This window comes from Emydura macquarii, unplaced genomic scaffold (genome assembly GCF_026122565.2).
Source record: "Emydura macquarii macquarii isolate MOO-44397 ecotype Brisbane River unplaced genomic scaffold, CSIRO-AGI_Emac_v2 contig_2924, whole genome shotgun sequence".
NCBI lineage: Eukaryota > Metazoa > Chordata > Testudines > Chelidae > Emydura > Emydura macquarii.
This window is the reverse complement of record NW_027133061.1, coordinates 479142-505065: the sequence shown is the minus strand read 5'-3', so window position 1 is coordinate 505065 and position 25924 is coordinate 479142. Positions and strand designations below refer to the sequence as shown.

Here is a 25924-nt window from a genome sequence, read left to right as displayed (position 1 = left end):
CTAGAGCGGCAGGAGTTCTGTACCCCTGACGATTATTGGGGGGGAGGGGCGTGCCTCTGCTTGCCCCCCATCTTGTGCACGCCCTTGGGTGCGGGGTTCTCCCTGCTGCCTGCAGGCACAGCTGGGCTGGCGTGCTGGAGGGGTGGGGGGGCTGGGAGCCAGTGACGGCTCATGCCTTTGTCCCCTGGCAGCCCCTGAGCCGGAAGCAGGCCGTCAACCGCAGCCGCTCCTCCATCAACATGAAAAACTTCCGCAAGTTCAACGCCCGCAGGAAATGGAAGGTAAATGGGCCGGGGGCCCAGCCCCAGGGACAGCCAGCTGTTGCAGGAGACCTTCTCCCTTCCCAGTCAGGGCTGGCCCCCGAGCTCCAGCGCCGAAGGGGTGCTGTGCTCAGTAGGGGGTGCTCTCCCCTGGCAGTCCCTAGTACGCCACTGGGGGGCGTCACGCTGCCATCTTTCAGAGACGTCCCAGAAGGAGCCCGGTACCACAGGAAGACCGTTCATTAGTCTGTGGCACCCTTTGAAACCACACTGGCCGTAACCCCAAAGCTCTGGCCACATTCCTCCAACCTAAAATCTCCCGGCTGGTCTCAGCTGGGTGCAGGATTCCTCTTCGCTTCCCCGTCCTAAGCTTTTCATCAGCTGTTCCACCCCAGAGGTGGCTGCATTTTGGTGGCGGGGAAGAAATCCCTTACGGTGAAAGAGGCGGCATAACAAACAGCGGGCTCATTAAGAGGGGACGTCGCTGCTTGGTGGGGGGGGGGGGGGGGGACCCTCCTAATATGTGGGCTCTGGGGGCTCAAAGTGTCCTTAATCCTAAACTGCCTTGTTGCATGTGTCCCATCCCCCCCCCAGCTCTCCTACAACATGGTGTCTGCCTGCAACCGGCTCTGCAACCTGAAGCTCTTGTGTGGCCAGAGAAAGGAGGATGAGAAGCTGGTGAGGCTTTGCTGATTAGCTCCTGCACTCGCAGCCGCCCCCGTGGGGCATGGGTGGGATCCCAGCCCTGGGCAGGTGGCAATGGGGGGAGAGCGCGGGTGACTGTCTACACCTGGCCCGCCTCATAGGGGGTGGGTAGGGAGTGGGGGTAGGGCTCTGGGCAGGGGTTAGCGTTAGGGGTCACAGGGGGGGTGGGGGAGGCTTTTGGGGCGGGATTAGATGTTGGGGGTAGGGTTCATTGTCCGGGTACCAAACCAACCCCACCTTCCCGCAGCTGCCGGCGCAGGGTCTGCCCGGGGCCAGCGAGTGCAGGGCCTGGGCCTGTGGCTGGGGGTGTGTGTGTGTGTCTGTGTGTGTCTGTGTGCGTGCACGGGGGAGGGCCTGGGGGTGCAGCTGTGTGTGCACGGGGCATTGCGTGCCCTCCATCCTATCCCCCCTCCCTGATCCTCTCTGGCCTCTTCCCCCCCCGGTTGTAGCGCGACTGCGAGAGTGACCAGGAGGATGCCACCAGCCACCCGGTGACGCTGCTGCGCCAGCGGAGAAGCAGCTGCTCTTGAGGACGCCCCCCCACAACCGCAGACTCCAGCATGCTCCCACTGCCCCCCACCCTCTGCATCAGCTGGGGAGGGGCAGCCCCCGTCGGGAGAGGCAGGGAAGTGGGGGGGGATCCCTGCTCACAGCCCTGTTGGATCAGACGCCCCAGACCCCCCCCCAGCAGCTGGGCTCCGTCCCCCACAGCCTGAAGGGCAGGAAGCGGCATTGGCTGGGCAGGGGCCGGCTGTGAGCAGGCGGGGGCTGGAAAGGGGATCCTTCCTCTTCTCCCCCACCCCGCTGCCCGTGCCCCTCCCTGTCCTGGTGCCCGAGGACCCGGGGAAGGGGAGTTGGCCCTGGATGGAGCTGGTGCAAGGGGCCAGGTTCAGCTGGAGGAGCTGAGGGTGGTGAGGTGTTTGCAGCACCTTGGCACCCAGTGACTGTGTGGGGGTGTGTGTGTGGGGGGGCGGGGAGGAGATCCCGCTATTAACCCTTTCATTGCTCCTCTGTTGCTCAAGCACTGAGCCCCTCCCCGCACCATTCGGGCCGGCAGGGGTGCATTTTCTGCACCCCTCTTACGCTTTCCAGTAAGAAACACCCCGGTGGGGACGCTGTGTTGGGCCCTTGGGGGGTTAATTGGAAACTCCCACCTCTGTCACTTTCAGACAGTGGGCACCAGTACTGAGGGGGTTAATCCAATGGTTCCCCCCCCCCTTAACCCAAGCATCAGATGCCCTGGGTTTTCCAGCACTCATGGGGTTAATGAGTCGGGGGGACCCCCCCCCCCAATGCTCCCCGTCCAGGCTCAGCCTGCATTGCCCGGGCGCTGGGGAAGAGCCAGGGATGGGGGTGGGGGGCGGTTGCGCGGGCACGAACGGCTGGAACGCAGTGCCATGGGCCTTTGCCCCGGCTGCAGCCCCTGAGGGGCAGGCAGAGAGCTGGGTGGATGCCCCTTCCCCAGCTCCCCACAACCCTTGCACGCTGCCTAAGGAGTGGGGAGGGCCGGAGAGCTCTCCCCCCCCCTTCCCCCGCTGCTGTCCAGGGAAGGTTTACCCTCCCCGCCCCCCACATTTATTTTTAAAGAAATAAAGGTGCAAAGCATCTCCCCTGGCTGCGCTGATTGCCTTTGCGGCGGGGGGGCGGGACTCTAACCCCCAAAGCAAAGAGGGCTCAGGAACTGGCCTGGGGTGCTCCAGAGCGGGGACCTGAATCATCCGAGCAGAGCCAGCTCTGGCCCCTGGGGGGCGCTCAGCCCCAGCTCATGGCTCTTGGCATCTCCTGTGCTGGATGGCTGAGGTAGGTTGGTAACTGGGCCCTCTGGGGTGCTGGACCCAGGCTGCGTAATGTGCAGGACAGAGCCCAATGGCTCTCCCTGCCCTGGAGCACTTGCAATCTCAGGGGCCTGCCTGTCCCTGGAAGGGTAGGAAGGACTAGTGGTCAGACAACACCTGGGCAGGGCGTGTCCCTTTAAAGGGGCGTCACATGGGATAGATGTCAACAGTCGCCCTGTTGCAGAGCTGAAACAAACTGCAGCCCGCGCTGGGGGGGGGGGGGAACGATACGCCTTCCCGGCCTGTCCTGGCCGGCCTGTCTGCAGAGGAAGAATAGGGACGTTGAATGCAGCCAGCAGCTGGATGTGCAGCTATCGGCAATGGTAGCAGCCACCTCTGCACATCCCCCTTCGGACCGAAGGCTCCCTTGATGCGTCTGACTCCACGCAGCCGGCTGCAGTGACCATGATGCAAATAATCTCAAAGCAGCTCTGACACACCGGGGGCTTGGGAGCATTAGCTCATGTTAGTGTAGCTCTTTGCTTCTGCAGATGGGGTTTTATTACCCTCTTCCCCCCCCCCCCCCTTTTTTATCATCTGTGGCAAAGCAGCAGCTTTCCCCATGCAGGAACGGAGCTCACCCTGGGTGGGTGGGTGTAGATCTGCCTGTTCTCACCTGGCCGAAAGGTGACCGGTGGAAAAGCCCAGCCCATGAAGCCACGGACGCAGAAAAGTGGTTAATGTTGCCACAAACCGCAGGTTACTCGTCTGAAGGGAGGCCTGGGCACTGGGCTTTCTCCCTTGAAAAGCAGCTGCTCAGAGCAGTGAGCAGCGGTTGGTTGTTTTTTGTAAGCCAACTTCCAGAGTCCCCCTTGGTGTAGATCAAATACACGCCCCTCTCGGCCATCACGCCCATCATTGTGGCGTCTGGGCGCTGATCCATACTGAACGGGCGGGCGGTCGGTCACAGCACGTTCCCTCAGGAACAGCCCCCGAATCCTCTGCCTGCTCTCGTTCACCTGCGCTTACGGCTGGGGAAACTGAGGCACAGAGCCTCGCTGGGGTTGCACAGTTGATCGGTGGCGGAGCTGGGGCAAGAGGCGAGGTATCCCCTCCCGCTCAGGTAGCTGGAGCCTTTGGGGGAATCTCTCTTGCCTTGTCTCTCTCTCTCTCTGGCTCCTTATTTCACAAACAAGCTTATCCCCCCCCGGCCTAGCCCCATCTCGGTTCAGTTGTCAGGCTAAATATTTTGAATGTAACAATCGAAAACAAAAGTGAAGCAGAGCCCGGCCCACTGCCCCTTGCGCCTGCTCCGGGCCCAGCAGCTCCGGCTATGCCACCGCCCTGCCTGCACCCCAGCCAGGGCAGCTGTGCAGGGCGGCAGGCGAAGGTGGGACAGCGTTGGCCCTGCCCCTCCGGCTGGAGCTTCACCTGGGCCTCCCAGAGAGGCAGCTCCGCCCACCCCTCGGTGCCCAGGTGTGCAGCTCGCTTGCTCAGCTGCGTAGCTCGCCCAGCCCCATGCACGGAGGCTGGAAGGGGGTTCGGGCGGGAGCTGGAGCCTTGCTCCTTGAAGCCCAGAGCAAGGTGACTCGAGGCCGCTGGAGGCCAAGGACCGGCGCTGACTTTGCCGTCCCCTTGGGAATTAAGGGGGAGGCTCTGGGGGTCCCTCCCTTCCCGAGCTCCGCGGCCGGAGTGGCGCCTGCTTCCCGCCCCAGAAGAGGAGCAGCCGGGGGTGCGTGTGGACGGGGGGATGTTGTAACCGCCCTTCGCCCTGCTGTGGAGAACGGCCGGCGGATTTTCTGTTCATGGACCATGGGGGCGAAGAAGGAGACAGCCGCCTGGTCGCCCCTCTGCCTCCTGCCGCTCGGGATAGCTTTGCTGGTGCTCAGCCTTCTCCCGCTGACGGCCGCCCTGGCTACCCCTGGAAGTAAGTTCCCCACCCAGCTAGCAGGCTTCGAAAGCCAGCTCCCGGGGCTCCAAGCCAGACGGGGTTCGTGGCCTCGGCAGAGCCGCTCCCGGCAGAGGTGCCACGGGGTGGGTGACCAGAGGTGAGGGTGACGGCAGGGAGGGCTGGGACTGCAGAGGCAGTGGTGGGGGGGAGAGAGGGGCTAGGGGCTGGAGAACAAGGCTGGCGAGCAAGACAGTCTGGCTTCTATTCCCGGCTGTGCGCCTAACCCGCTCCGTGACCTTGGGCGAGTCCCATAAGAATGGCCGTACTGGGTCAGCCCAAGGGCCATCTAGCCCCTAGCCTGGCTGTGGCCGTGCCCAGTGCCAGCTGCTTCCGAGGGAATGAACAGACCAAGGCAATTAGCAAGAGATCCATCCCCTGTCGGCCAGTCCCAGCGTCTGGCAGTCAGAGGGTTACGGACACCCAGAGCAGGGGGTTGCGTCCTCAACCATCTTAGCTAATAGCCACTGCTGGACCCATCCTCCAGGCATGTCTCATCCCTTTTGGAACCCAGCTATGCTTCTGGCCTTCACAACACCCTCTGGCAAGGAGTTCCCCAGGTTGACTGTGCGCTGGGTGAAGAAGTATTTCTTTCTGCTTGTTTTAAATCTTGCCTAGTAACTTCATTGGGTGACCCCTAGTTTTTGTGTAATGCGAAGGGGGGCCTCTGTTTCCCCTCTCACTCGTGTCTTTTTAGGCAGTAAACTTTCCTGGAGCTGGGATGGCCTCTTGCTATGTGTACGTGTCGCACCTCGCACGGCGGGGCTCTGATTCTCGCAGTTACTGTAATACAGACAACAAAATAATAAGGGGACTCAGGCCCAGTTCCCAGCTCCGCCGCCGACTCCCTCTGTGACCTTGGTTAAGTCACTTTGTTTCTCTGTGCCTCGGTTTCCCCGTCTGTAAAGCAGGGTTAACAATCCCTCACGTGCTGGTCTCTACTTTGATTGTGAGCCCTCAGGGGCTGAGGCCATTGCTGACTAGCGTGTCTGTGCAGCTCCTGGCACAAGGGGGCCTCTAGTGGTCATTTGGACCTGGGCCCTCAGGCTCAAAAGATGCATGAGCGTCTACTGTCTGAGCTAAAAGGAGCACGGCTACAGCCAGGTCATCACCCACGATCTGTGGCCCAGACACCATGAGGAGGGAACCAAGTGTCCCCTTGACAGGGTGTGATTTACATTGTCTCATAACTACAGGGATCTCTGCACCATCCTTTGAAGCAGCTTGTGCTGGGCTCGGCAGGAGACGAGATACCGGGGTAGATGGGCCCCTCGGTCTGAAACAGGCTGGGAATTCTGAGGGTCCTTTATTGCTAAACCCACTGGCCTTTCCCCAGCAGTAAATGCTATAGCCCCTCATTTTTCAGTGCAACGGTGGAGTGGACAATGGAACAAAGTGTCCCCGAGAAACTGGTCGCTTGGCTTCAAAACAGAGGGCTGCAGCAGGAGTTTTTTGAGTGAGGGAGGAGGAGGGGAGCTGCTTATTTGGTTTCTTAACGGGCTTTTGGCTGGCAATGAGGAATTGATCCTGGGGGGTGGGTGGAGAAAACAGGAGTTCAGGTACATAAATAATTCAGGTTTGCAGGGAGCTATGGAAAGAGACGTGAAAGTGGAAAATTGTAGCTAAGAGGGGGCTGGAGGAATCTAAAGAAATACATCAGCGTGGAGGTGAGCAAAGGCACGACTTTAACCCCTGCTCTGAACACTGAGCCTGAGACTGAGCGGAGAAAATCCTGCCATGTCCCGTGGCGATTTGGGGAACAAGGGGGTTATGGGAACGGTTCATTCTGGGCATAGGGACCGGAAAGAGAAGGCAAGTAGTTAAGACCACTGAATTCTAGTCCCAGCTCTGCGGGAGTCTGGCCTACGGACTGAGACAAGGGCAGTGGAGTATGGCTGGCTTTGCCGTGCTCTCCCTGGCACGGCCCTTCCCCTGCGCCTCAGTTTCCCTATCTGTAAAGTGGGGAATAATGATAATAACAGGGGATGACCCTGACCTATCTCCCAGGGAGGGGGAGGTTGAACTAATAATGAATGGGCAGGAAGCCCTTTGAGAGCCTCAGGGGGCTGGGGCTGGAGCAGGACTGTTAAAAAGGATGTGTGTGTGTGTCACTCTATCTCCGCGAGGATGCAGCTTTTGGGGTAACAGAGAATGGGCTGCGGCACCTGTGCAGTGGCTGAGGGGCTTTGGGGTAACGCAGAGGGCAGAGCTGGGGCCCAGGGGGCTGCAGGGGAATAGAGAATGTGGCTTTTGGGCCTTCGTATTTAGTGGGAGCTGGTCTGCCTAAAAAGCCAGCGCCCAGGGCGAGAGCGCCCCAGCTGTCTCTTTTGGGGAGGGGGAGGGCCGCTTCCCTTAGCCTGCTGGCGAACTGCATTCCTCAGCCCCCGTGGTGGGGGGTGGGGAGGGCCCTCCTCACCTTGCAGGATCGGGGCCCTAGAGCGAACTGGGAGCGCTGGGTGTGGTTTGTGGCAGGAGCTGCCTTTGCACCAGTGGGAACGGCTGCTCAGCCTTGAGAGGGGGACATCTGGCCTCGCCGGGATGGAACCTGGGACTGCGCTGAGGGCAATGGGGATTTTTGTCATTCATTTCAAGGGGGCCGGGATTACGCCCCTGGGGCTGGGACCTGCGGTGAGCCGCCGGCTGGAGCCGCTGCGCACAGAGCTGCTGCAGCGCTATAGATGGAGAGAGGGTCTGAGTGGAGTCGCTCCTGATTTAGGGCAGTGTAAACAGGAGGAGGCTTGGTTCCCAGTGGGCCACATGGATTAGCCAGTGGAGCTGGGGATCTGGCCATTTGGTTTTGTGGATTGGTAAAGCCCCGCCCGATCTCGATGACCCCTCAGGAAAAAATGATGACGGATCAAAACCCGGCACCTCCGCTCTGGAGCCAGCTCCAGGCTTCTCTTGGGATGTCTCCTGTGTTTCTTACCCTGGTACAGGGTGCTGTGAAGGGCCAGATATAAACCCTGCCTGGAAATCAGCCCCCATTTGGGAGGTTGAAATCCCAGCTTGCCCTAAGTGTTTGCCCCACTCTAAAGGTTATTCGAATTGATATCCCGGCAGCCCTAACTGAGCGCAAGGCCCCATTGTGCTGGGAAGTACAGTAAGAGAGCGTCCCTGCCCTGAAGAGTGTGCAGTCTGTGTAGCCCAGACAGACCAAGGAAGGATTATCACGCCAGGGTTACAGATGGGGAAACGGGAAGTCTGATTCTCTATCAATCCGGGTTCGGTGCAGTCTGCTTCGCTAACCCGGTGCCCGGCTGTAAATGGCTGTAGGATAACGGGAGAACTCGTCACAAAGTTACGAACAGGGCAAGGTCTAGTCCTCTTGACTCTTCAGCCAGCATTTTAACTGCGAGCTCGTCCATCCTCTTTCTTGTCAAGCTGTCATCTTTTACGCCGGAGTTTGGGTTCTAATTTCCTTGTGGGGATTTCACAGCAACACTGCAGAGCTGTGAGTTCAGCTGGGGGTTAGCTGGGTGACCCAGGAACGTTTGGGTCGTTCTACCAATGCAATGATCTGGAAGATGGTGGTGTTGGTGAGGAGTTCCTGGAATGGAGATGCAATTGGTGACCGTTTTGCAGTCGCTTTGTCCTGATTTACAGCATATAACAAATATCTGCTGCTTGTAACCTTTGGGACAAGCTCTGGCTGCCTTCTGTTGTCTGGATTTATAGGCAGGGAACAAAAGGACCTGAAACCCCTTTGTATTTACAAACAGAGAGGAATCAAAATAGTAGCATCTGGCATCTCATTTCAAAGCTTCATGGGGCATAAACTGTATTGGGGGATGTAAAGAAAAGTGTCAGTTAAAAGAATAAAGAAAATTTAGTCACAACACAATTTGTTGGCAGGCAAGCAGGGCTGGGGGAGAACTCCAGCGTCTCACCTGCTCTGACAGAGGGCGGGGGGGGGGGGGAGGGGGGGTTAATGAATGACCACAGTAATGACAGAGTTGCAATTGAAAAGCGTGTTTGCTCTAAACAGAGCTCGGAGGTGGGAAAACTACTGACTGTGACATGTGCCACCGGCGATGCCAGCTGAAGTGGGCTGGCGGACTGCCCGAACTGCAAAGCAGAAATACCCCGGCGATGCAAAATGGGGCAAAGGTGAAAAGAAATGTGAGCTCCAGCGGCTTTGTTCCACGGTTTGGCACCTCGTGTTGGCGTCTCCACCTGTGCAAACCGGGCGCACCAATGGTACCGGACCGGAACAGCGCGCAGGTCAGCCCCTCCGCTGGTGTAAATGGCCAAGGCTCCATTGAGGCTCTGCTGATTTCCACCGGCAGAGGAGCAGGCCTGTAAGGTTTTTGCACAGGTGTAAGTGATAGCACGTTATGCAAGGCAGGGGAAAAGCAAACGTGCAGGGCCTGGGAGCGCTGCAGCTCTGTGTCTCAACCCCACCTGGGATTCTGATGTTGCAAGAGTTTAGGAAAATCAGGGTCCCACGGAAACGGACCATCGGCCAGGAGGTGCCAGCTCCTAGGAGCTGACAGAGCCTGGGACTAGGGACATGCCCAGAAAATAAAGCCCTCCGTAAGTTCTTGCAAGGTTCCCAGCTCCCCGAGCCATCCTGTCCCCGTGACAGCTCCCTGGCGAAGCTTCGTCGGCTGCTCCTTCGCCCTGGAAGCGTTCTCCTGGCAGGTGGCGTGTTTAGGGTTGAAGCCCAGTTCACTGTGTTGATTTTGGGTGTTTACAGTAAATTCCTCGCTGGGAAACAGGCTGCTCTAAAAACTGTTCTCTTGATAATAACTCGGCATCGGGTTTCAGGCGGGCGGTGTGAACAGGGGAGCGCCCTTGGTTTCTGAGGGCAGAAGGGGGCTCGTGGAGTTTGACCTCTGGCATAACATGGGCGGGGGGGCAGCTGGCCGTGGGGACTGCAGCTCTCTCTCCTGACAGCCCCACGGACAAGGCCGCTGCCCCATTGCTTAGTTCTTGAGGTACCATGGCATGCTGGGCGGTGTCGTCTGCGTGTGCCCCGGCTGCTCTGTCCAGCTGGGAACCAGGTAGCTTGCGCTGGGAGGCTGGCCCCGTGGTGATAAGCAAGGGGTGGGTGGCACGCAGCTCTCTGCCCGCTGGCCTCTCATATCAGACCCACAGTGAATTTCCTGGCCAGCATCCAGACACGTTTAGGGGCCTGCACAGGCAGACGTGAGCCAGGAGAGCGTCCAGGCAGCGTCTTCTGCCAAGGGAACATTTATCGAAGACTCCAGGCCCCAGAGTTATTTGTATTCGGGCAGGTCTTAGGGGACCCCAGCTCCAATCCGTGGGGCAGCTCCAGTCCTCACGAGCTGCTGGACTCAGTCCTTTGTGCCCACGGGCAATTCCCAGGCGTCTCAGCCGGGGGAGGAGGACAGCGGGGCCGTCACGCCCAGCAGGCTAAGGTATGAGAACCGGTGACCTCTGGGATCAGCACGTAGCGCCTGGGGTCCTCTAATGTTCCCCTGAGCAGACAGGAACTTGGTGTTGACCTCAATGAGAGGCCTAGGTGGGGTGAAGGACACGGGGAAGTTGTCTGGACCAGCTGTTGGCGACTTTCTCCCCGGTGGGCGCTATTCAAGAATAAAAGGCGCTTTGGGTTTTGTGCTATTAACGTCTTATTTCATTTTTTTTAATGTCTGTAATTCTCATAATACATCAATTTCCCACACCGTGTTCCCCTGCCCTTCACTGTACCTAAAAGGTTTACACTGTAAATAAATAATTTTTATGACACTGTTTACCAACAAACACAACTTGTTCCTAAAAAGCCAGCTCGTTTTAAATCTTATTCTACCTTATCCTTGTTTTATGTAAAAAGGGCCCTGCTGGTCTAATAGCAGGGCTGGTGGCCACCACTTAAAGTTAATGCCAACATGAGATTTTTACTGGATTTGTTTTGAAAGTTACAAGCATGGAACATGCGCCGGAATCAGCTATTCAGAGTGTTACAACAGAGCATTGAGGCTCTAGCCGAGACCAGGGTCCTGTTGTGCTAGGTGCTGTACATAGCAAGAGATGGTCCCTGCCCTGAAGAGCTCGCACTCTAAATAGACAAGACAGAACTCTTGTCCTAAGAAGGAAATTAGGCACCAAGAACTTAGTCCAGACTCATGCAGGGGGGATTGTAGTAGAATTGGGAGTTGACCGGTGAGGTCCAGCTCAGGCCTTTATCCCTAAGACCATCCTTCGTCTGATTGTTTGGGAAACCTGTATATAAAACCATAGAGCAACAAATGAGAAATACCTGTGTGGGACAGAAAGTGCAAGTTCCCTGGGCGTGGGGAGTTGAGAACATGCTGTGTTTGTGTGTGTCCTGGTGTCACACACACACATATTTAGCAATGCTGGCACGAAGGTGGAGGGGAGTTAATGAGAATAGCCTCTCGGGAGGTTACCTAACCCCCTCGGTAAATATCAGCAATAGGAGAGAGATTAGAGGTGCTTGGGGAAGAGAGAGTCAGATGCCAGGGAGTTAGGATGGTTGCTACCAACCAGATGAGCCAGCTTCTGACCCAGGCAGGTGGAGCAGGGTGTTAGCTGAAGGAGGAGCTGAGCTGGGAAAGGCACATCATGGGTGGTTTGTATGTGGAGTAAAACCAACTGAAATACTTCCACCAAAATTTTTTCCCGCTGAAAAAAAAAAAGATTTTTTTAGAGGATGTCAAAACTGATTTTTTTTTCCCCACTGGAAAATGTCATTTTTTTTTTCAATGGAAGTTTTCTGGTTATTCCCATGGGAAAATTTGAAACGAAACAAAGAAAAATGTTCATTTCATTTAGAGTCAAACTGATTGGTTTTTTCCAAAGCTGAACTGAATCAAATTTTCGATGTGAACCAAATTGAAATGGAAAAGCTTTGTTTCAAAATTTCCTGAGAAAAATTTCAAAATGAACATTTTCATTCCAAAATTTTCCTGGGGGTGAGGAAAGGGTCCGAGAAATAAACCAACACACTTTTTCACTCATATCCAACATAGAATTTTGATTTTTGCCCATCTTATGGATATAGGCCCCCGCACCACAAAATTCAGACCATCATTTCAAACTGCTCCCACCCATCTCCAAAATTCAGGTGGTTTTGGACCTGGGACTTTGATTCAGCTTATAATGATAACATCTCCATGTTGCTTTTTAGCAGTAGGTTTAAAAGCACTTTGCAAAGGAGGTCGGTATCATTATCCTCATTTGACAGCTGGAGAAACTGAGGCAGAGGGCATGACTTGTCTAAGATCACCCAGAATCAGAGCTGGGAACAGAATCCAGGTCTCCTAGATGAATGCGCTAACCACTGAGCCACACTGTTTTAAATGCTACCACCATACTGTGCATCCATATTTTAGAACCATGTCAGCACCCATCAAGGTTTAGGGGGAGGGAAATGGGGGGGCCTGGATTCTAGAGGTGTGCCAACAGCAGGCTCTAGGGAGGAAGGTTGGTCTTGTGGTTAGAGCACTGACCTGGGGCACAGGAGAGCTGAGTCCAGGTTCTTCTTTTGCCACTGGCTGACATTGTGCAAATCACTTAATGGGGGTGTTCCCCCATTTATCACCTAGGGAGAACTCCTCTTCCTTTGCCTGTGTTGTAGCTTTAGATTGTAAGCTCTTTGGGGCAGGGAATGGTTCATATGACATGTACATGCAGCACCTAGCACAATGGGGCTCTGGTCTGGGTGGATCAGAGCCCCGGGGGGCTGGATCAGCTAGGTACCAAAGTGAAAAGAGGAGGGTGCTGAGGCCCAAATCTTTCACTGTCTAGGGGGTTTGAGTTTGGGCTTATCTGGACTGTGAGCTGTTTAAATTGGCTGGAGCTTCCAATGCGCCTGGGGCTGAGGAGTGAATGTATGGGGGGGGGGGGCGCCTCTCTCCCAAGGAATCTGTCCTTCTGTCTGATCCGGCTGCCCTCACATACGGCCTCGGTTCTCTTATGCAGGAGTGTCCCAGGTGCGCCGGGGCGGCACAGCCCCTCTCTCCCTGCAGGCTTATCTGCCTGAAGGAAGGCTGCGAAGGTCACCTGCCTTCCATCGCTGGGATTTTCCATCCCTCCCTCCCATTGGTACCAGCCCATCCCTGCTATGTGGAATGCTAGGCGACTAGACATTAGACACTATGAGGAGGCGACTAACAGGCAACGCATATAATCTAGCAACCCAGTAAGAATCAGTGTAGACGCTCAAGCCCTGCCACAGGTCAGCTGCCTTGAGTCCCACAGTGTAGACATACTCTCCGTCGCCATGCATAACTATCTGTCTACTTTTCGGTTGCCCTGTCTGTCTGTCTATCTGTCTACATTCAGTTGTTGGCTGCGTTTAACTAGATCGATTTTGGAATGGGGCCGGTTCCGCTTTCCTAGCGCACGTGAGAGTGCTGTAGAACTGACCGAAAAGTAGAATTTCCAGCCCGTGGGAAATTCTGGGATTTTGTCAGGTTTTTTTCCCGCCGAATCGTCACAACAAGTTGAAATATCAAAAGGTTGTAGAAAAGAGAGTTCGGTCCATTGCCAATGCACCTCCGCCCGACAAGTGAATGCACGGGGAGGCGTCTCTTTCGCTCCTTGGGAATCTGTCCAAAATGTTTCATTTTGGGTTGACATTAATCACTATGGCCGCCCAAGCCACCGCAGTGCTTCATGGGAGCTGTAGTTCTGCATCCTTCATGCCCTTACGTTCACTTATGGGGCCTGCTCCCCAGCTGTACTACATCTCCCATGACACACCGTGGCAGCTCAGCCACCACCGCTGGAAACCGTGATGTATCATGGGAAATGTAGTCCTGCCGGGGAGCAATGTCCCTTAGGGAGAACGGGAGCGTGAGAGACCTAGAACTACATCTCCCATGAGGCACTGCAGTGGCTCAGCTGGATGTAGTAATGATCCCAACCTGAAATGAAACGTCTCTTTGCAAATTACCCCAGTGGAGCAGTCAGCCAAAATTGACACCCCCCCCACCCCCGCCCCCCAAAAATGTCAACAAAACCCCCTTTGCCGGCGGGACAGAAGTGCTCTGTTCTCAATTTTCCAGCCAGCCCTGTGTTCCTCAGGTGCTTATCTGCCCCGCCAGCACCGTAGTGTCTGACGACCTACCATTTTTAATGTATTGTGTCTCACAGCATCCCGGAGAGGCAGGGCCGGGCCATTATCCCCATTGTAGAGATGGAGAACTGAGGCCCAGATCCTCCGGCTCCCATTGATCACAAGCAGAACTAGGCACCTAAATACCTTTGAGGAGCTGGCCCTAAGTGAGCAGGGACTAGAACGCAGGTTTCCCAAAACCTGGGCCACGGCCCTGGCTGCCGGCCACCCTTCCTAGTCAGCGGGGAGCGCTCACGCCTTGCGTTGCTCTCTTCCAGTCTGCGGCAGCATGGACATCCGCAACGACGTCTCCCAGCTGCGGAAGCTGGAGAACTGCACCGTCGTCGAGGGCAACCTGCAGATCCTCCTCATGTTCACCACCGCCGCCGAGGACTTCCGGGGCCTGAGCTTCCCCCGCCTCCACATGATCACGGAGTACCTGCTCCTCTTCCGGGTCTACGGGCTGGAGAGCCTGCGCGACCTATTCCCCAACCTCTCCGTCATCCGTGGCACCAGCCTCTTCTTCAACTACGCCCTGGTCATCTTCGAGATGCCCCACCTGCGGGACCTCGGCCTGCACAGCCTGACCAACGTCCTGCGGGGCTCGGTGCGCATCGAGCGCAACCAGGAGCTCTGCCACATCTCCACCATCGACTGGGGGCTGCTCCTGCTCGACTCGGTGGAGAACAACTACATCGTGGGCAACAAGCTGGTGGAGGAGTGCGCCGATGTGTGCCCGGGCATCCTGGACGTGGAGAAGCCCTGCGTCCAGACCAGCATCAACGGGCAGCTGGAGTACCGCTGCTGGACATCTAGCTACTGCCAGAAAGGTTGGTGTCCCCCGCCCCCGGCTCTGGCTCTTAGGTGCTGGGCAGGCTTGGGAAGCTAAGCAGCTGTGGTTTGGGGGACCGGGACGGTGGCCAAGAGCTGCAGGGACGGGTCCGGCTGTGCTCTCCCCTCTGAGCCAGTGCTTCTGGGGCGTGCCTGAGATTCTGCCCCCTACACAAGAGGAGCAAAAGCAAGGTCCTGACTGCAGGTGGGCCTTTTCAAACCCCGAGGGGGTGCTTTCCCCTTGGGAAGTTCCCTGGTGCTTAATGGAGACCCCTGTCCATCAGCTGCTTCTGCTGTTTCAAGCGGGGGGTTGTTATTTGCTTCCTGTTCTAAGCTGCGGGGGCAGCTATCGAACAGCTGCCGCATCTCGCCTCAGCGGTGGCTGCCTGGCAATGTTGGCCCAGCAGCTTGGTGCGTTTAAAAGTAGTCCCGGCAAAGAGGGATTAGTGGGCGGGGAGTGCAAGTGAGGTGGTCAAAGACGCGTGGCAGTGAAGTGGCTAACGCAACACTGCAATTCGTCACCTGGATGCCATCGACACAGCTTAGACTGGAAACTCCTCAGGGCCAGGCCTGGGAGCCTCATTTTTTCCTTTTCACGGAGGCCCCCGTCATAGATTCCTCGATTGCAAAGCCAGGAGGGACCATTGTGATCGTGTAGTCGAAACTCCTGTGTAATGCAGGCCAGGGAACACCCCCAAACTAATCCTTGGAGCTAGCAAAAACAGCCACTCTTGATTTAAAAATGGCCCGTGATGGAGAACCCACCATATCTTGGGGTAAACCTTCCTCTGGCATTGAAAAGAGGCCTCGGTGTAACTAAGAATCAGGCCCTATGTTTTCACATCCTTTTGTCCTGCACCTAGCGCAATGGGGTCCCTGATCCCGTTTGGGGCCTCTGGGTGTTACAGTAATCGAAATGTTAATAAAGTCATTAGATGTATGAATGCAATATTATTATACAATAATAAATGCTAAACCATGGGACATGAAATATTGCTTTGGTATAGATAGATTCAGGCTGAAATCCTGCCTCCAGAGCAGTGGTTTTCAACCTTTTTTCATTTGCAGACCCCTAAAAATGTTCAAATAGAGCTGTGACCCCCTTTGGAAATCTTAGACATAGTCTGCAGCTCCCCAGGTTGAAAACCACTGCTCCAGAGAAGTCAGTGGGAGGTCTGCTATTGACTCCAAGGGGGCCAGGGTTTCATTTACAGTATCAGGGAGAAACTGAGCTTTTCTAGACACAATAGTTGTGCTGTTTTAATTACCCTGGTGTAGCTAAAATGGTACAAACACCCCTTGGGCCATGTCCGCGTGACAGAACCTGTGCCCCTAGCATGGATTCAGTGGTAGCTAACAGACTGGGTTTTTCTGCCAAAACCAAAACCAAAAACCAAAACGCAGACCAAAACACTCATCTGTCTGCAAAGCTGTGTTTACCCAGAGGGGGCGGTTTGGCAGAGCTACCTCACTGGGGTGTGTGTGTGTGTTTTTCACATCCCTGAGGTCCAACATAGCTATGCCAGGATAAAGTGTAAGAGTAGACCTGGAAGGGAAATAAGCTATCCCAGTAAAAGTCACCTTTATCCGTGTATAACCGTGTTCATTTTATTTGCAAGAATTCGGTATAGCCATTGAGTGGCAAAGTCAGAAGTAGGATGTGCCTGTCAGCCAGGGTCTGCAGCTATAAAACTGGTCGAAGGAAATGCTGCACAAAGCGTAATTAGCCTGTGGAACTCACTGCCACTAGGCTAGACTTCCTGCATGAATGAATCCCACACCTGCCACGCCTTCATACGTTCTGTTGATGTGACAAATTTAAGAGGACATCTATTTTTAGAAAATGGTTAGTTTGTTTGTTTAAATTTGACGGGCGCTATTGTTGATATCCTTTCATCTTGGGTCGTCTGCTGGGGCGCATGAACTACCTTGGCCACCTGAGTTTATGGGTGGCAGGATCGGGGAGACAAAGAAATAACAGTCCCTGAGAAAAGTGGAGAAGAGGGCTTGCCAATGTTTGGTGAAATAACTTTCATCTGTGAAACAGCTGGTGAGCAGCTCAGGAAAGTGCCCGGCTCTGACACAATTTGCAGAAACAGAGAGTGAAAAGTGCTAACTTTCAGCCTAAAATGATTTTTTTTTTTTGTTAAGATCAAGGGGCAAAACCAATGACAAAAAGAACAAAAGTAAAGTCTCCCTAGAGAAAGTGCACCGTGTGTGTGTGTGTGTGTGTGTGTGTGTGTGTGTCATCTGGTAACAAGTTGCAGCCACTGTGAGAACAGAATCGCTGCTGCTTAGAAGTTTTAGAGGGGTGGTGCACAGAAAACTAAACCCATCACAATCTGTAGCTGTACTGTACACCGCAAACTCCTGTTTCCAGGTGGCCCATAATCACTCTGCCATCTACCTTGCTCCCAGCCCACCTCTCCCCACTCTGGCCCCTTCCGTTTGAATGAACCCTCAGTGTCTAATGACCTGGGCTGGGCCTAGAGGTGAGATTTTCCCATTTGTCATTGCTAAGCTACCTCCCCACCCCCCATTGAAGCATTAAACTAGACAAGGATTCACATCACAAAATTCAGACCTGGACTTTTGAACGATCCAAATTTTGAATTTGGGATTGGGGTTTTGGACCATTGTGGGTGTGCGTTGGGGGGCGTGGGACACAGAATCATTGGCAAAATGTGGATCCAGATCTGGTTCTGAGGTTGTACACGCCTTGAAATTCTGACTGGGATTTGGGTTGCATGAGTTTTTCCCTGGAGCCTAAGGGAGCTGAAAGTCAATGGGCATTAGAGACCTAAGGGGGTTAGGAGCTTGTGAAAAACATCCCATTCTGTAATGACCTAGCAGGTCTGGTTCAACCAGCTATCTTGAGTCAGACGGAGCAGGGAAGGTGTCCACTCTGATCCTTTTCTTGGGGCCTCCCTGCACTGGAGATCTCTGGACAGATGTAGCTGCAAGGTGTAGATAACTGCACCAGTCTAAACCCCAGTGGAGATCCCCCTGCCCTGGTGTTGCTGCATGGGGGCTTGTCCCACTTCAAAACCTGGTACGCAGGCCCTGTGACTTCCCGCAAAATCCCGTTGGAGAGGGGCCGTTGGATGGGTGCTGCGTGATAGCCGACAGAGTGCCGCGTCTCCATGCAGCGGAGTGAGGCGCTTATCGCTCGGTGCACAATGGGGAGTAATAGGATCTGCTTTGTATCGTCCTGTAGAGAAGAGGCCAGCTCCCAGCTGCGGTGTTTTCCCAGCGGTGGGGTAAATACGGGACCCACCCGGGCTCGTTTGCTGTAAACAGGAGGCCTCGTAATGAAATATACACTGTAAACACAGATCCTTATCGGGGCTGTAACCTCCTGCGGCTGCTGCATCGCAGAGACAGGGCTGCACCAACGGTCGCTCCGTTCCCACCGCAGGCCTCGCCAGGGAACTGCAGGGCTCAGCTCAGTGTAGGGATGGTTGGAGTGATCCGTTTCACTGTCCGTCAATTTCCCCCCTCCCTTCATCCGTCCATCTCTCCACACGTCCGTCCATCCATCCCTCCACCCCCTCTTCCTCCTTTTCTTCCTTCCCATATGCACCCCTCCATTCATCCATCCATATAGACCCTTTCATCCATCCCCACCGCCCCCACTGCTCCATCCATCCATCTCTCTCTCTCTCTCTCCAGCACTATCTCTCAGGCACCTGCTGCTTTAAAAGTTGAGCCAGAAAAGTCCCCCGTGAGACCTTTGGTCCAACGTCATCCGGTAGCCCTTCCTCCTTGCCCCTGGGCCGGGAAGCTCAGATATTTCATCCAAACCCGGCGATGCCCTGTCTTAGCGGCACACGCGTCACACCTCAATCCAGGCGTGATCAGCCCTGTTTTCCAGATGGGGGAGACTGAGGCAGGGGAGAGGGCAAACTGACTCGCCCAGGACCCACTGAGTGGGAGAGTGGAGGCTAGAACCCAGACCCCATCTGGCGTCAGCATGAGATCTTTGGACCCCTGCGGCGCTTGGACCTATGCGCATCTGGCAGCTCCCTCGCTTGACCTCCCTAAGGCTTCAGAATCACATGAATGAAGCGGCGGAAGAGTTGGCCGCTGGTGGAAGTTGTTCCCTTGGAGATCACGCGGCGCCTTTCATGAAAGGCAAAAGCCCTTGGCCGCTAGGCTCTTTGCCTCAGTTTCCCTAGGTGACGCACCCATAGTTCCACAGGGAGTTGGTGGTGGAGCGAGGGATAGAACCCAGGAGTCCTGGCTGGGGGGTGTGTGAAAATTTTCCATCACAACTATTCAGCTTTCATCTGCACTTGTTTGTTGTAGCAAAAAGTGTCTACTTCCAGTGGAAAGTTTTAATTTTTCATGGAAAAGCCGAATCCACAGAAACGGAGACATTTCAGCGGAAGATCGAAGTGTTTCATCCAAGAGTGAAATATTTTGGCCGAAAATCTAAATATTTTGTCGCTGTGGTGCCCCATGGGAGTTGGGTGCATCATGTCCCTGTTCTCTAAAAACTGGGCTCCCTGGTTGGACTTTATCTCCCATGATGCAGTGCAGCCATTCCACTACCATGATGCACCGCTTTGCCTCATCCAAAGGGAGCATCATGGGAAATATAGTCTGACCAGGAAGCCTGGACTAGGAAGGGATATGGGAGCCTCCGCCAATAGGGGGCAGCCACGTAGTGGGAGGAGTCCATCCCCACAGAGCGGACGGGGTGGGGGACCCAGTTTGAGGGAGCTGGGAGCGAGGTGAAGACTGGACTGAGACATGCCATGGCATGGTGTGACCGTGGCCCCGCCCTGCACGGTGGCCCTGCCCCCTTTGGAGTGGCAGGATGTTTTCTGTCCCCTTCCAGATAGCAGGAGGGAGTGGTAGGGGAACTCTGTCTTCAGTAGCAGGGCCCCCCATTACCGACCCCAGCAGCTAGGTGAAAATGGGGGCCGGGGGGCAGGACTGCTGCACGCCTCCCCTGCCTGCCCCACAGGGAGCTCCTTGCTGGGGTGGGTATGACAGGGCCCGTCAGAGCAGAGGGGCTTGGAGCGAATGCTCTGTTGAGAGGAATGGGGCAGCTCCGCCCCTCTCGGAGCGACGGACTCAGGCTCTCTGCACACTCAGGCTGGCATTGCCATGGTGGTTACCCTCAGGTCCCATTTTCCAGCTGTCCTCGAAAGCAAGAGGACGAGAAATCGGTTGTCCGTGGCGGCTGAGGTTGTGATGTGAAGCCCCGGCTCCAGGGGCTGGGGCACAGACCCAGAGAGCTGAGACCTTGATCGGGTTCTCGTGGGGGGGAAATGGACTAACCGATACTCAGTCTCTCCGTCTCTTGACCCCAGTGTGTCCCTGCGGAGGCGGCATCGCGTGCACGGCCGCAGGGGAGTGTTGCCACCCGGAGTGTCTGGGAGGCTGCAGCCGGCCGTGGGACAGCAAGGCCTGCGTGGCCTGCCGCCACTTCTATTTCAACGGGCAGTGCCTGCCCTCCTGCCCGGCCCGCACCTACCGCTACGAGGACTGGCGCTGCGTGACGGCCGAGTACTGCGCCAGCCTGCGCAAGGTGTCCGAGAACCCCCGCGAGGCCTCCAAGTTCGTCATCCATCACGAGGGCTGCCTGTCCGAGTGCCCCTCGGGGTACACGCGCAACGAAAGCAGGTGAGCGCCTCTCCTTGGGGGCTGAGGCCCCGTCCCCCCTGCACCCAGGGTGAACCTCCTCCCCCCACCTGGAACTGCAGAGCTGGCAGGGGTGGGGGGGGGGGGCCCCAGGGCAGTGGGGCGCTCACAGATCTGCACCCACCTCTCTGCCCCCTCCTGCTCTGGCCTTTCCTCCCCAGCATCTTCTGCCACGAGTGCGAGGGGCTGTGTCCCAAGGAGTGCAAGGTTGGCACCAAGACCATTGACTCGACCCGCGCGGCGCTGGAGCTCGCCGGCTGCACCTACGTCGAGGGCAACTTGATCGTTAACATCCGCAGGGGCTGTGAGTGTTGGCCCCCCGCCTTTCCCCCTCCCCCCCCGTGCCAGACGGGCCAGCCCCCATCCTTGTGCAAATGCCCCCGCCCGCTTCAGACCCCCACCCCCCAGGGGTTAGCGCACAGCCGTGAGAAGCCCCAAATCTATGCCGCCTGTTGGCATCAGGCCCGCTGCATCTCCAGCGGCGGGGACCCATCTCCTGCAGGTCCCCTTGAGATCCAGCCTTCGGCCAGCAGTTGACGCCCGGGGGCAGTGGGTGACATGAGTTCGCTGGGTCCCAGCCCACCACGCGATGCCCCTCTGCCCATGGGCTGGCAGCTTCAGCAGAGAGGCCAAGGGGCAGGGGCTGAGCCGGTGGCAGAACTGGGAACCGGACCCAGGAGCCCCTGGTGCTGAGCGCCGGCCCACGGTCCCCCGCCTTTGCTGCCGCACACACACACACGTGGTGGAAAGCGCTGCGGGCGCGCCGGGGGTCTGGCCTCGCCATCTTTCAAGTGTCCCTGGTGCCGGAGTCTGATTTCCGTGGGGCCCAACGAACGGTCAGAAATCATCCAAACCTCCAAACCCCCCCGTCAGACACCAGGGACCCCGAGAAGTGACATTAACTGGCTCGTCAATGGCCCCACAGGGCCTAGCCCCGAGGGGGGGGGGCCGAAGTGCAGTGCTGGTATTGGTGTGGCGTACACACGCAGATACTTGTGAGAGGCACCCAGGTTTGTGTGCCTGTCCCATTCACCGCTCCCCACCCGCGTCCGAGAGCCCAGCCTGCCCACCCGGCGTTTGGCGTGGGTGAACCTCGGTGGGCGGCCGGGTCTGAGGGGCTCTTTCTCCTTGCTCCCTCCCAGACAACCTGGCCTCGGAGCTGCAGGGCAGCCTGGGACTCATCGAGACCATCACGGGCTTCTTGAAGATCAAGCACTCCTTCGCCCTCGTCTCCTTGTCCTTCTTCAAGAACCTCAAGCTCATCCGGGGGGACTCCATGGTGGACGGGTGAGACGCCGGGAAATGGCACGTCTGGGTGAGGGGGGGGGTAGCCCCCGTTCCATCTCCTCCCCTTCAGCCCGTGACCTCTTTGCCGTGCACGGATTCCAGGGTCAGTTCCTCCCACGTCTGTGTCGCCAGCTCCGGGGTAGGGGCCCCTTTCCTCTTACAGAGGGCAGGACGGGTGGTGTTAGGGGAACTGCTACCCTGCCTTGTCCAGGGCACTAGGCGAGCTGCTTGCAAAACACGGCTTGCATTCCCGTATCGCATGGAGGGGTGTGTGTGTGAGAGAGAGCGAGCTCTGCGTGTGTGTGGGCGTGCATGCACACGTCCGGGGGAAGCGTGTGTTTGAACCCCCCTGCTTGGAGGAGTCAGTCCTGGCCCCGTGATTCCAGCCGCCCTCTCCCTTTGCCCTCAGGAACTACACCCTGTACGTCCTGGACAACCAGAACCTGCAGCAGCTCTGGGACTGGAGCCACCACACGCTCTCCATCCCGGTGGGGAAGGTGTACTTCGCCTTCAACCCCAAGCTGTGCCTGTCCGAGATCTACCACATGGAGGAGGTGACGGGCACCAAGGGCCGGCAGAACAAGGCCGAGATCAACCCCCGCACCAATGGCGACAGGGCTTCCTGTGAGTCCCGGGCGCCCGGCGGGGGTCGCGTCACACCCTTGCAGCCTCAGGAGTGGGGAAGCCAACAGCATCCACTGGGCTGGCTGCCGAGAGCCCCATGTGCCCATCTGGGGAGCCGGGAGCCTCCATGAAGCCACGTACCTCCGGACCCCGGCCATTGCACGGAGAGGCTTTACAGGATGGGCCCCTAGAAGAGCCCCCCCTTCCTCCCCTTCAGTAAACCCAACTGGGGGGGCTTCTGGGAGCAATTGGGTGGATGCCCCTCTTAGAGCCAGACCCGCGCACTTGTGGGCGGTGGGTGACACGAGCTGGGTGGGTCTCAGCGCTCCCCACGGATGGACAGGCTTCTGAGGCTGAGCTTTGCGCTCAGTCCTGGGGGGGGGGGCACGAGGCTGCTTCCTGGGGGGACCCAGGGCTGTGAGCTGCCACCTGCCCTCAGCGGCCTCGTCCGTGCCTGTCGTGGCTCAGCTCCCGCACGCCGCCGGCTGCACCGGCCCTGCCCTCCAGGCCTCTGCAGGCCCCCCACGCCAGAGTCCCCCGAGCATTCCCCTGGGGTACCCAGGCCCGGGTCCTCCGACCTCCCAAATCCTCTGCTCCCAGCGGAACAGCGCACCCCGGCTTCCTCCCAGCACCAGTCCGCGTGACACCCAGCAGCAAGCTTTGTTTCTAGTGAAAACAAGACGAGCCGTGAGGCAAGGGGTAGCAAGTGGCGCCGTGGGAAGCTCAGGGTTGCATGGGAAAAGCAAATCAGAGCACGCGTTCGAGAGCACAGACTTCATTCATGAGAGAGACACACACCCCCCTTCCCCCCCGCCAAATTAAGGCTGGCTTGCCCCAGTGTCTTCCCAGCGGCTCTCAGCCAGGCGTGGCCACGATCCTTTTCTCCTGAAGCGGGCGCCTGTGTCGGCTCGCTTGCTAGGTGAAGGGTGCAGGGTGTGTCTCTGTACCTATGGCAATAGGTCAGTGGGCGCCCACTGGGCGACCGTACCACTCCCCAGTGACATGCAGCCAGCCGCATCAATGGTGTCTGCCTGAAAGCAGCTGGGTTGTCGCCTTCCGGTGACCAGCCCCCCCCGTCGCAGGCCTGACGGACGCTCTCATACATGCAGCGCCGTACACACGGTCCGTCCGTCTGTCTTGCTGTGGTTGTGATGACCAGCGTGATGCGGACTGTCAGTACAAACCTTTGGTGATCTAGTAGGAAGGAGACACCCCAGCCCGGGGTTCCTGTAACCCGTGGGCCCCCGCGCTGTGCCCGCTGCCCATTGGCATTGGGTCCCAGGCTGGGTTTCCAGGCCGGGGGCAGCATGTGTGTGGTCGCTGGAGGAGAAGGCCCCAGTCCAAGGGGCCGTCGCAGTCAGAGGGAGCCTTTCCCGCCGCTGCGCTGGGCTGTGGAGCAGACCCTAGTGGGGACTGCAATCCGCCCTGTAAGAGGCAGAACAGAACCGTCAGGAAACTCCCCCCAGGCCTCACACCCCATGGCCCCTCTCGAGTCCTCCCCAGATGCCACTTTGCACACCCCCTCCCATCCCGAGCCCCCCTCAGGCCCCGCACCCCACAGTTCCCCTGAGCTCCCCTGTGGCCCCATTCCACGCAGCCCCCCCCCATGCTCTGCTTCCTCGGCAGGCAAGACCCAGACTCTGCACTTTGTCTCCAACGTCACCGAGTCCGACCGCATCTTCCTGAAGTGGGAGCATTACCGACCCCCGGAGTACCGTGACCTCCTCAGCTTCATCGTCTACTACAAGGAATCGTAAGTGCCCCCCACCCCCCCCCCCTTGCCCAGCTCCTGGCCCTGCTGCACCCACTCAGTGCGGGCCACGCCGCCCTCTCATGTGGCCGGAACCCAAGGAGGTAACAACCTACTACTGCTGCCGGCGAGTGATGTGTCTCCTTCAGCTGCGGCGCTGGCGGTTCCAGTCCTGCCAAGAACTAGGGCCCGGGGCTGATGCGTTGGCAGGCTTGGCTCTTCCACGGCATCCCTTGGGATTTCAGGGAGGCTGGGAGAGGGCAGACTTGAGCCACGCTGCTGATCTTCTGGCTGTGCAGTTCCGGAGCCTTGCTTTGCACGTTCGGGGCTGGGAAACACGGCTCTGCTTTCGGCTAGTTCAGCCGACAGGGGGGAGACAGAGTCGAGCCATTCCACCTCCCTCCCTGCTTCTTCATACGTGTGGTCCCGGACTGTTGTGTAGCATTGCGGTGGGGCTGTTAAACAGCTGCCGTGCTCCACCCCAGAGGTGGCTGCATTTCAGTGGCAGGAGAAGGAATTCCTGCAAGAGGCCACGATAGCCAGTGGCATAAAGAGGCCCCGCTCCACTCCACCCATCTGGCACGTAACTGTACCCTGAGCCCCTTGGGGCTATGGGGAACGTCCCTAATTATTGTGGGCTTGTGGGAGGGGAGAGGGGCTGGGCCCGTAGAGGCCCCAGGAGGCCGGTGTACTGAGCTAGGGCTGTGGCGTATCTGCTGGGCCAGGCCCTTTCAGAACGTGACCGAGTACGTGGGGCAGGATGCCTGCGGCGCCAACAGCTGGAATGTGGTGGACGTGGAGTTGCCGCTGAACAACGACCAGGAGCCGGGGGTGGCCCTGCTGAACCTCAAGCCCTGGACCCAGTACGCCATCTTCGTCCGCGCCATCACCTTGACCACGGCCGAGGAGGGGCGCAACTTCGGGGCGCAGAGCGAGGTGGTGTACATCCGCACCATGCCCGCAGGTAGGGGGGGGTGCCCACAGGGGGGGCACTGGAGTGGGTTACCCCTTAGAAAACATGTGTAGCCCCTAGAGGGCTGCTGCACAGGGAGGATAACAGCCTACTACTGCTACCGGCTAACAGAGCTGCTCCTTTAGCTTCACTGGGAGAGGCCGGTGCTTTGGTGCTGACGCTCCTGGGTTTGAATCCCTCCCCGAATAGCTACGAAGAGCACGTTACAACATGGCCTCCCCCCCCTTACAGGGGGCTTCTTTCTGAAGGGTCTCACCCTGCGAGGATCTAGCCCCATGGGGTGCCAGGGTGGCTGTGGTTTAGTGCAGGCGGCTCTGCGACACACAAGGGGGCAAAGCGGGATGGCGGGGGGGACGGGACCCAGGGGGTGATGCGGAGCCAGAAGAGGAATCAGGGAGGAAGTGGGGGGGGAGGTGGGGCGCTCCAGCCCTGGATCTCTGGGGCTGAACGTAGCTGTCTCGGCCATGCCGGTGCCCAGCCCCCACAGTGCCCCGGGACGTCCTCTTCATGTCCAACTCCTCCTCCCACATCATCGTGCGCTGGAAGCCGCCCACCCAGCGCAACGGGAACATCTCCTACTACCTGGTGCTGTGGCAGCAGCTGGCCGAGGACATGGAGCTCTACGTCAACGACTACTGCCACAAAGGTGAGGCGGCGGCCATGGGGGGGGGGGGGGGGGCCAGCCTGGCAGCCCTGGGGAGCGGGGCCACTGCAGAGCCACGACAGGAGGTGCTTCTGCCTTGGGCCCTGGCGGTAGATCAAAGATGGGGAGCTCGGTCTCGGGGATCCATCTGACCCTGGGCAGATGATACCTAGCGCCCGCTGCAGCGGGATGCAGGCAGTGATGGTGCTGGCATCTCCCCCAGCCTGGCCGATGGCTCAGCCCTGCTCCCGGGGGACCCTCCAGGACCCATCCACAGAGGGGATGGCAGGATGGGGAGCCGGGGCAGAGGGAGGGCGGGTGTGTGTGTCAGGGTCCTCCTAGTTTTCAGCCCGTGGGAGGAGAGGACAGGGGAGGTGATGGGGATGGAGTCGAAGGGCCCGGGAATGGACGCGGCCCCTGGGGCCTTGGC

General features: G+C 57.7%; 2 protein-coding genes across 14 annotated transcripts in view; both read left to right on the top strand.

Moving 5' to 3' along the window:
- The window catches only part of LOC137167376 (death-associated protein kinase 2-like), a 32580-nt gene extending 29639 nt beyond the window's left edge, over positions 1-2941 (top strand). For all 13 annotated transcript variants that reach the window (XM_067569489.1, XM_067569493.1, XM_067569482.1 and 10 more), the window contains 3 exons: positions 192-281; positions 855-938; positions 1415-2941. In XM_067569489.1, the coding sequence (XP_067425590.1) occupies positions 192-281; positions 855-938; positions 1415-1495 (255 nt within the window). In that variant the 3' untranslated portion in view covers positions 1496-2941. The remainder of the gene's footprint in view (positions 1-191; positions 282-854; positions 939-1414) is intronic.
- A 1611-nt stretch (positions 2942-4552) lies between these two features.
- INSRR (insulin receptor related receptor) overlaps positions 4553-25924 on the top strand; it is a 33753-nt gene continuing 12381 nt past the window's right edge. Inside the window, exons 1-9 of the mRNA XM_067569732.1 lie at positions 4553-4667; positions 14013-14564; positions 19887-20199; positions 20379-20521; positions 21360-21504; positions 21914-22128; positions 23755-23881; positions 24604-24842; positions 25330-25497. Coding sequence (XP_067425833.1) covers positions 4553-4667; positions 14013-14564; positions 19887-20199; positions 20379-20521; positions 21360-21504; positions 21914-22128; positions 23755-23881; positions 24604-24842; positions 25330-25497 — 2017 coding nt within the window. The remainder of the gene's footprint in view (positions 4668-14012; positions 14565-19886; positions 20200-20378; positions 20522-21359; positions 21505-21913; positions 22129-23754; positions 23882-24603; positions 24843-25329; positions 25498-25924) is intronic.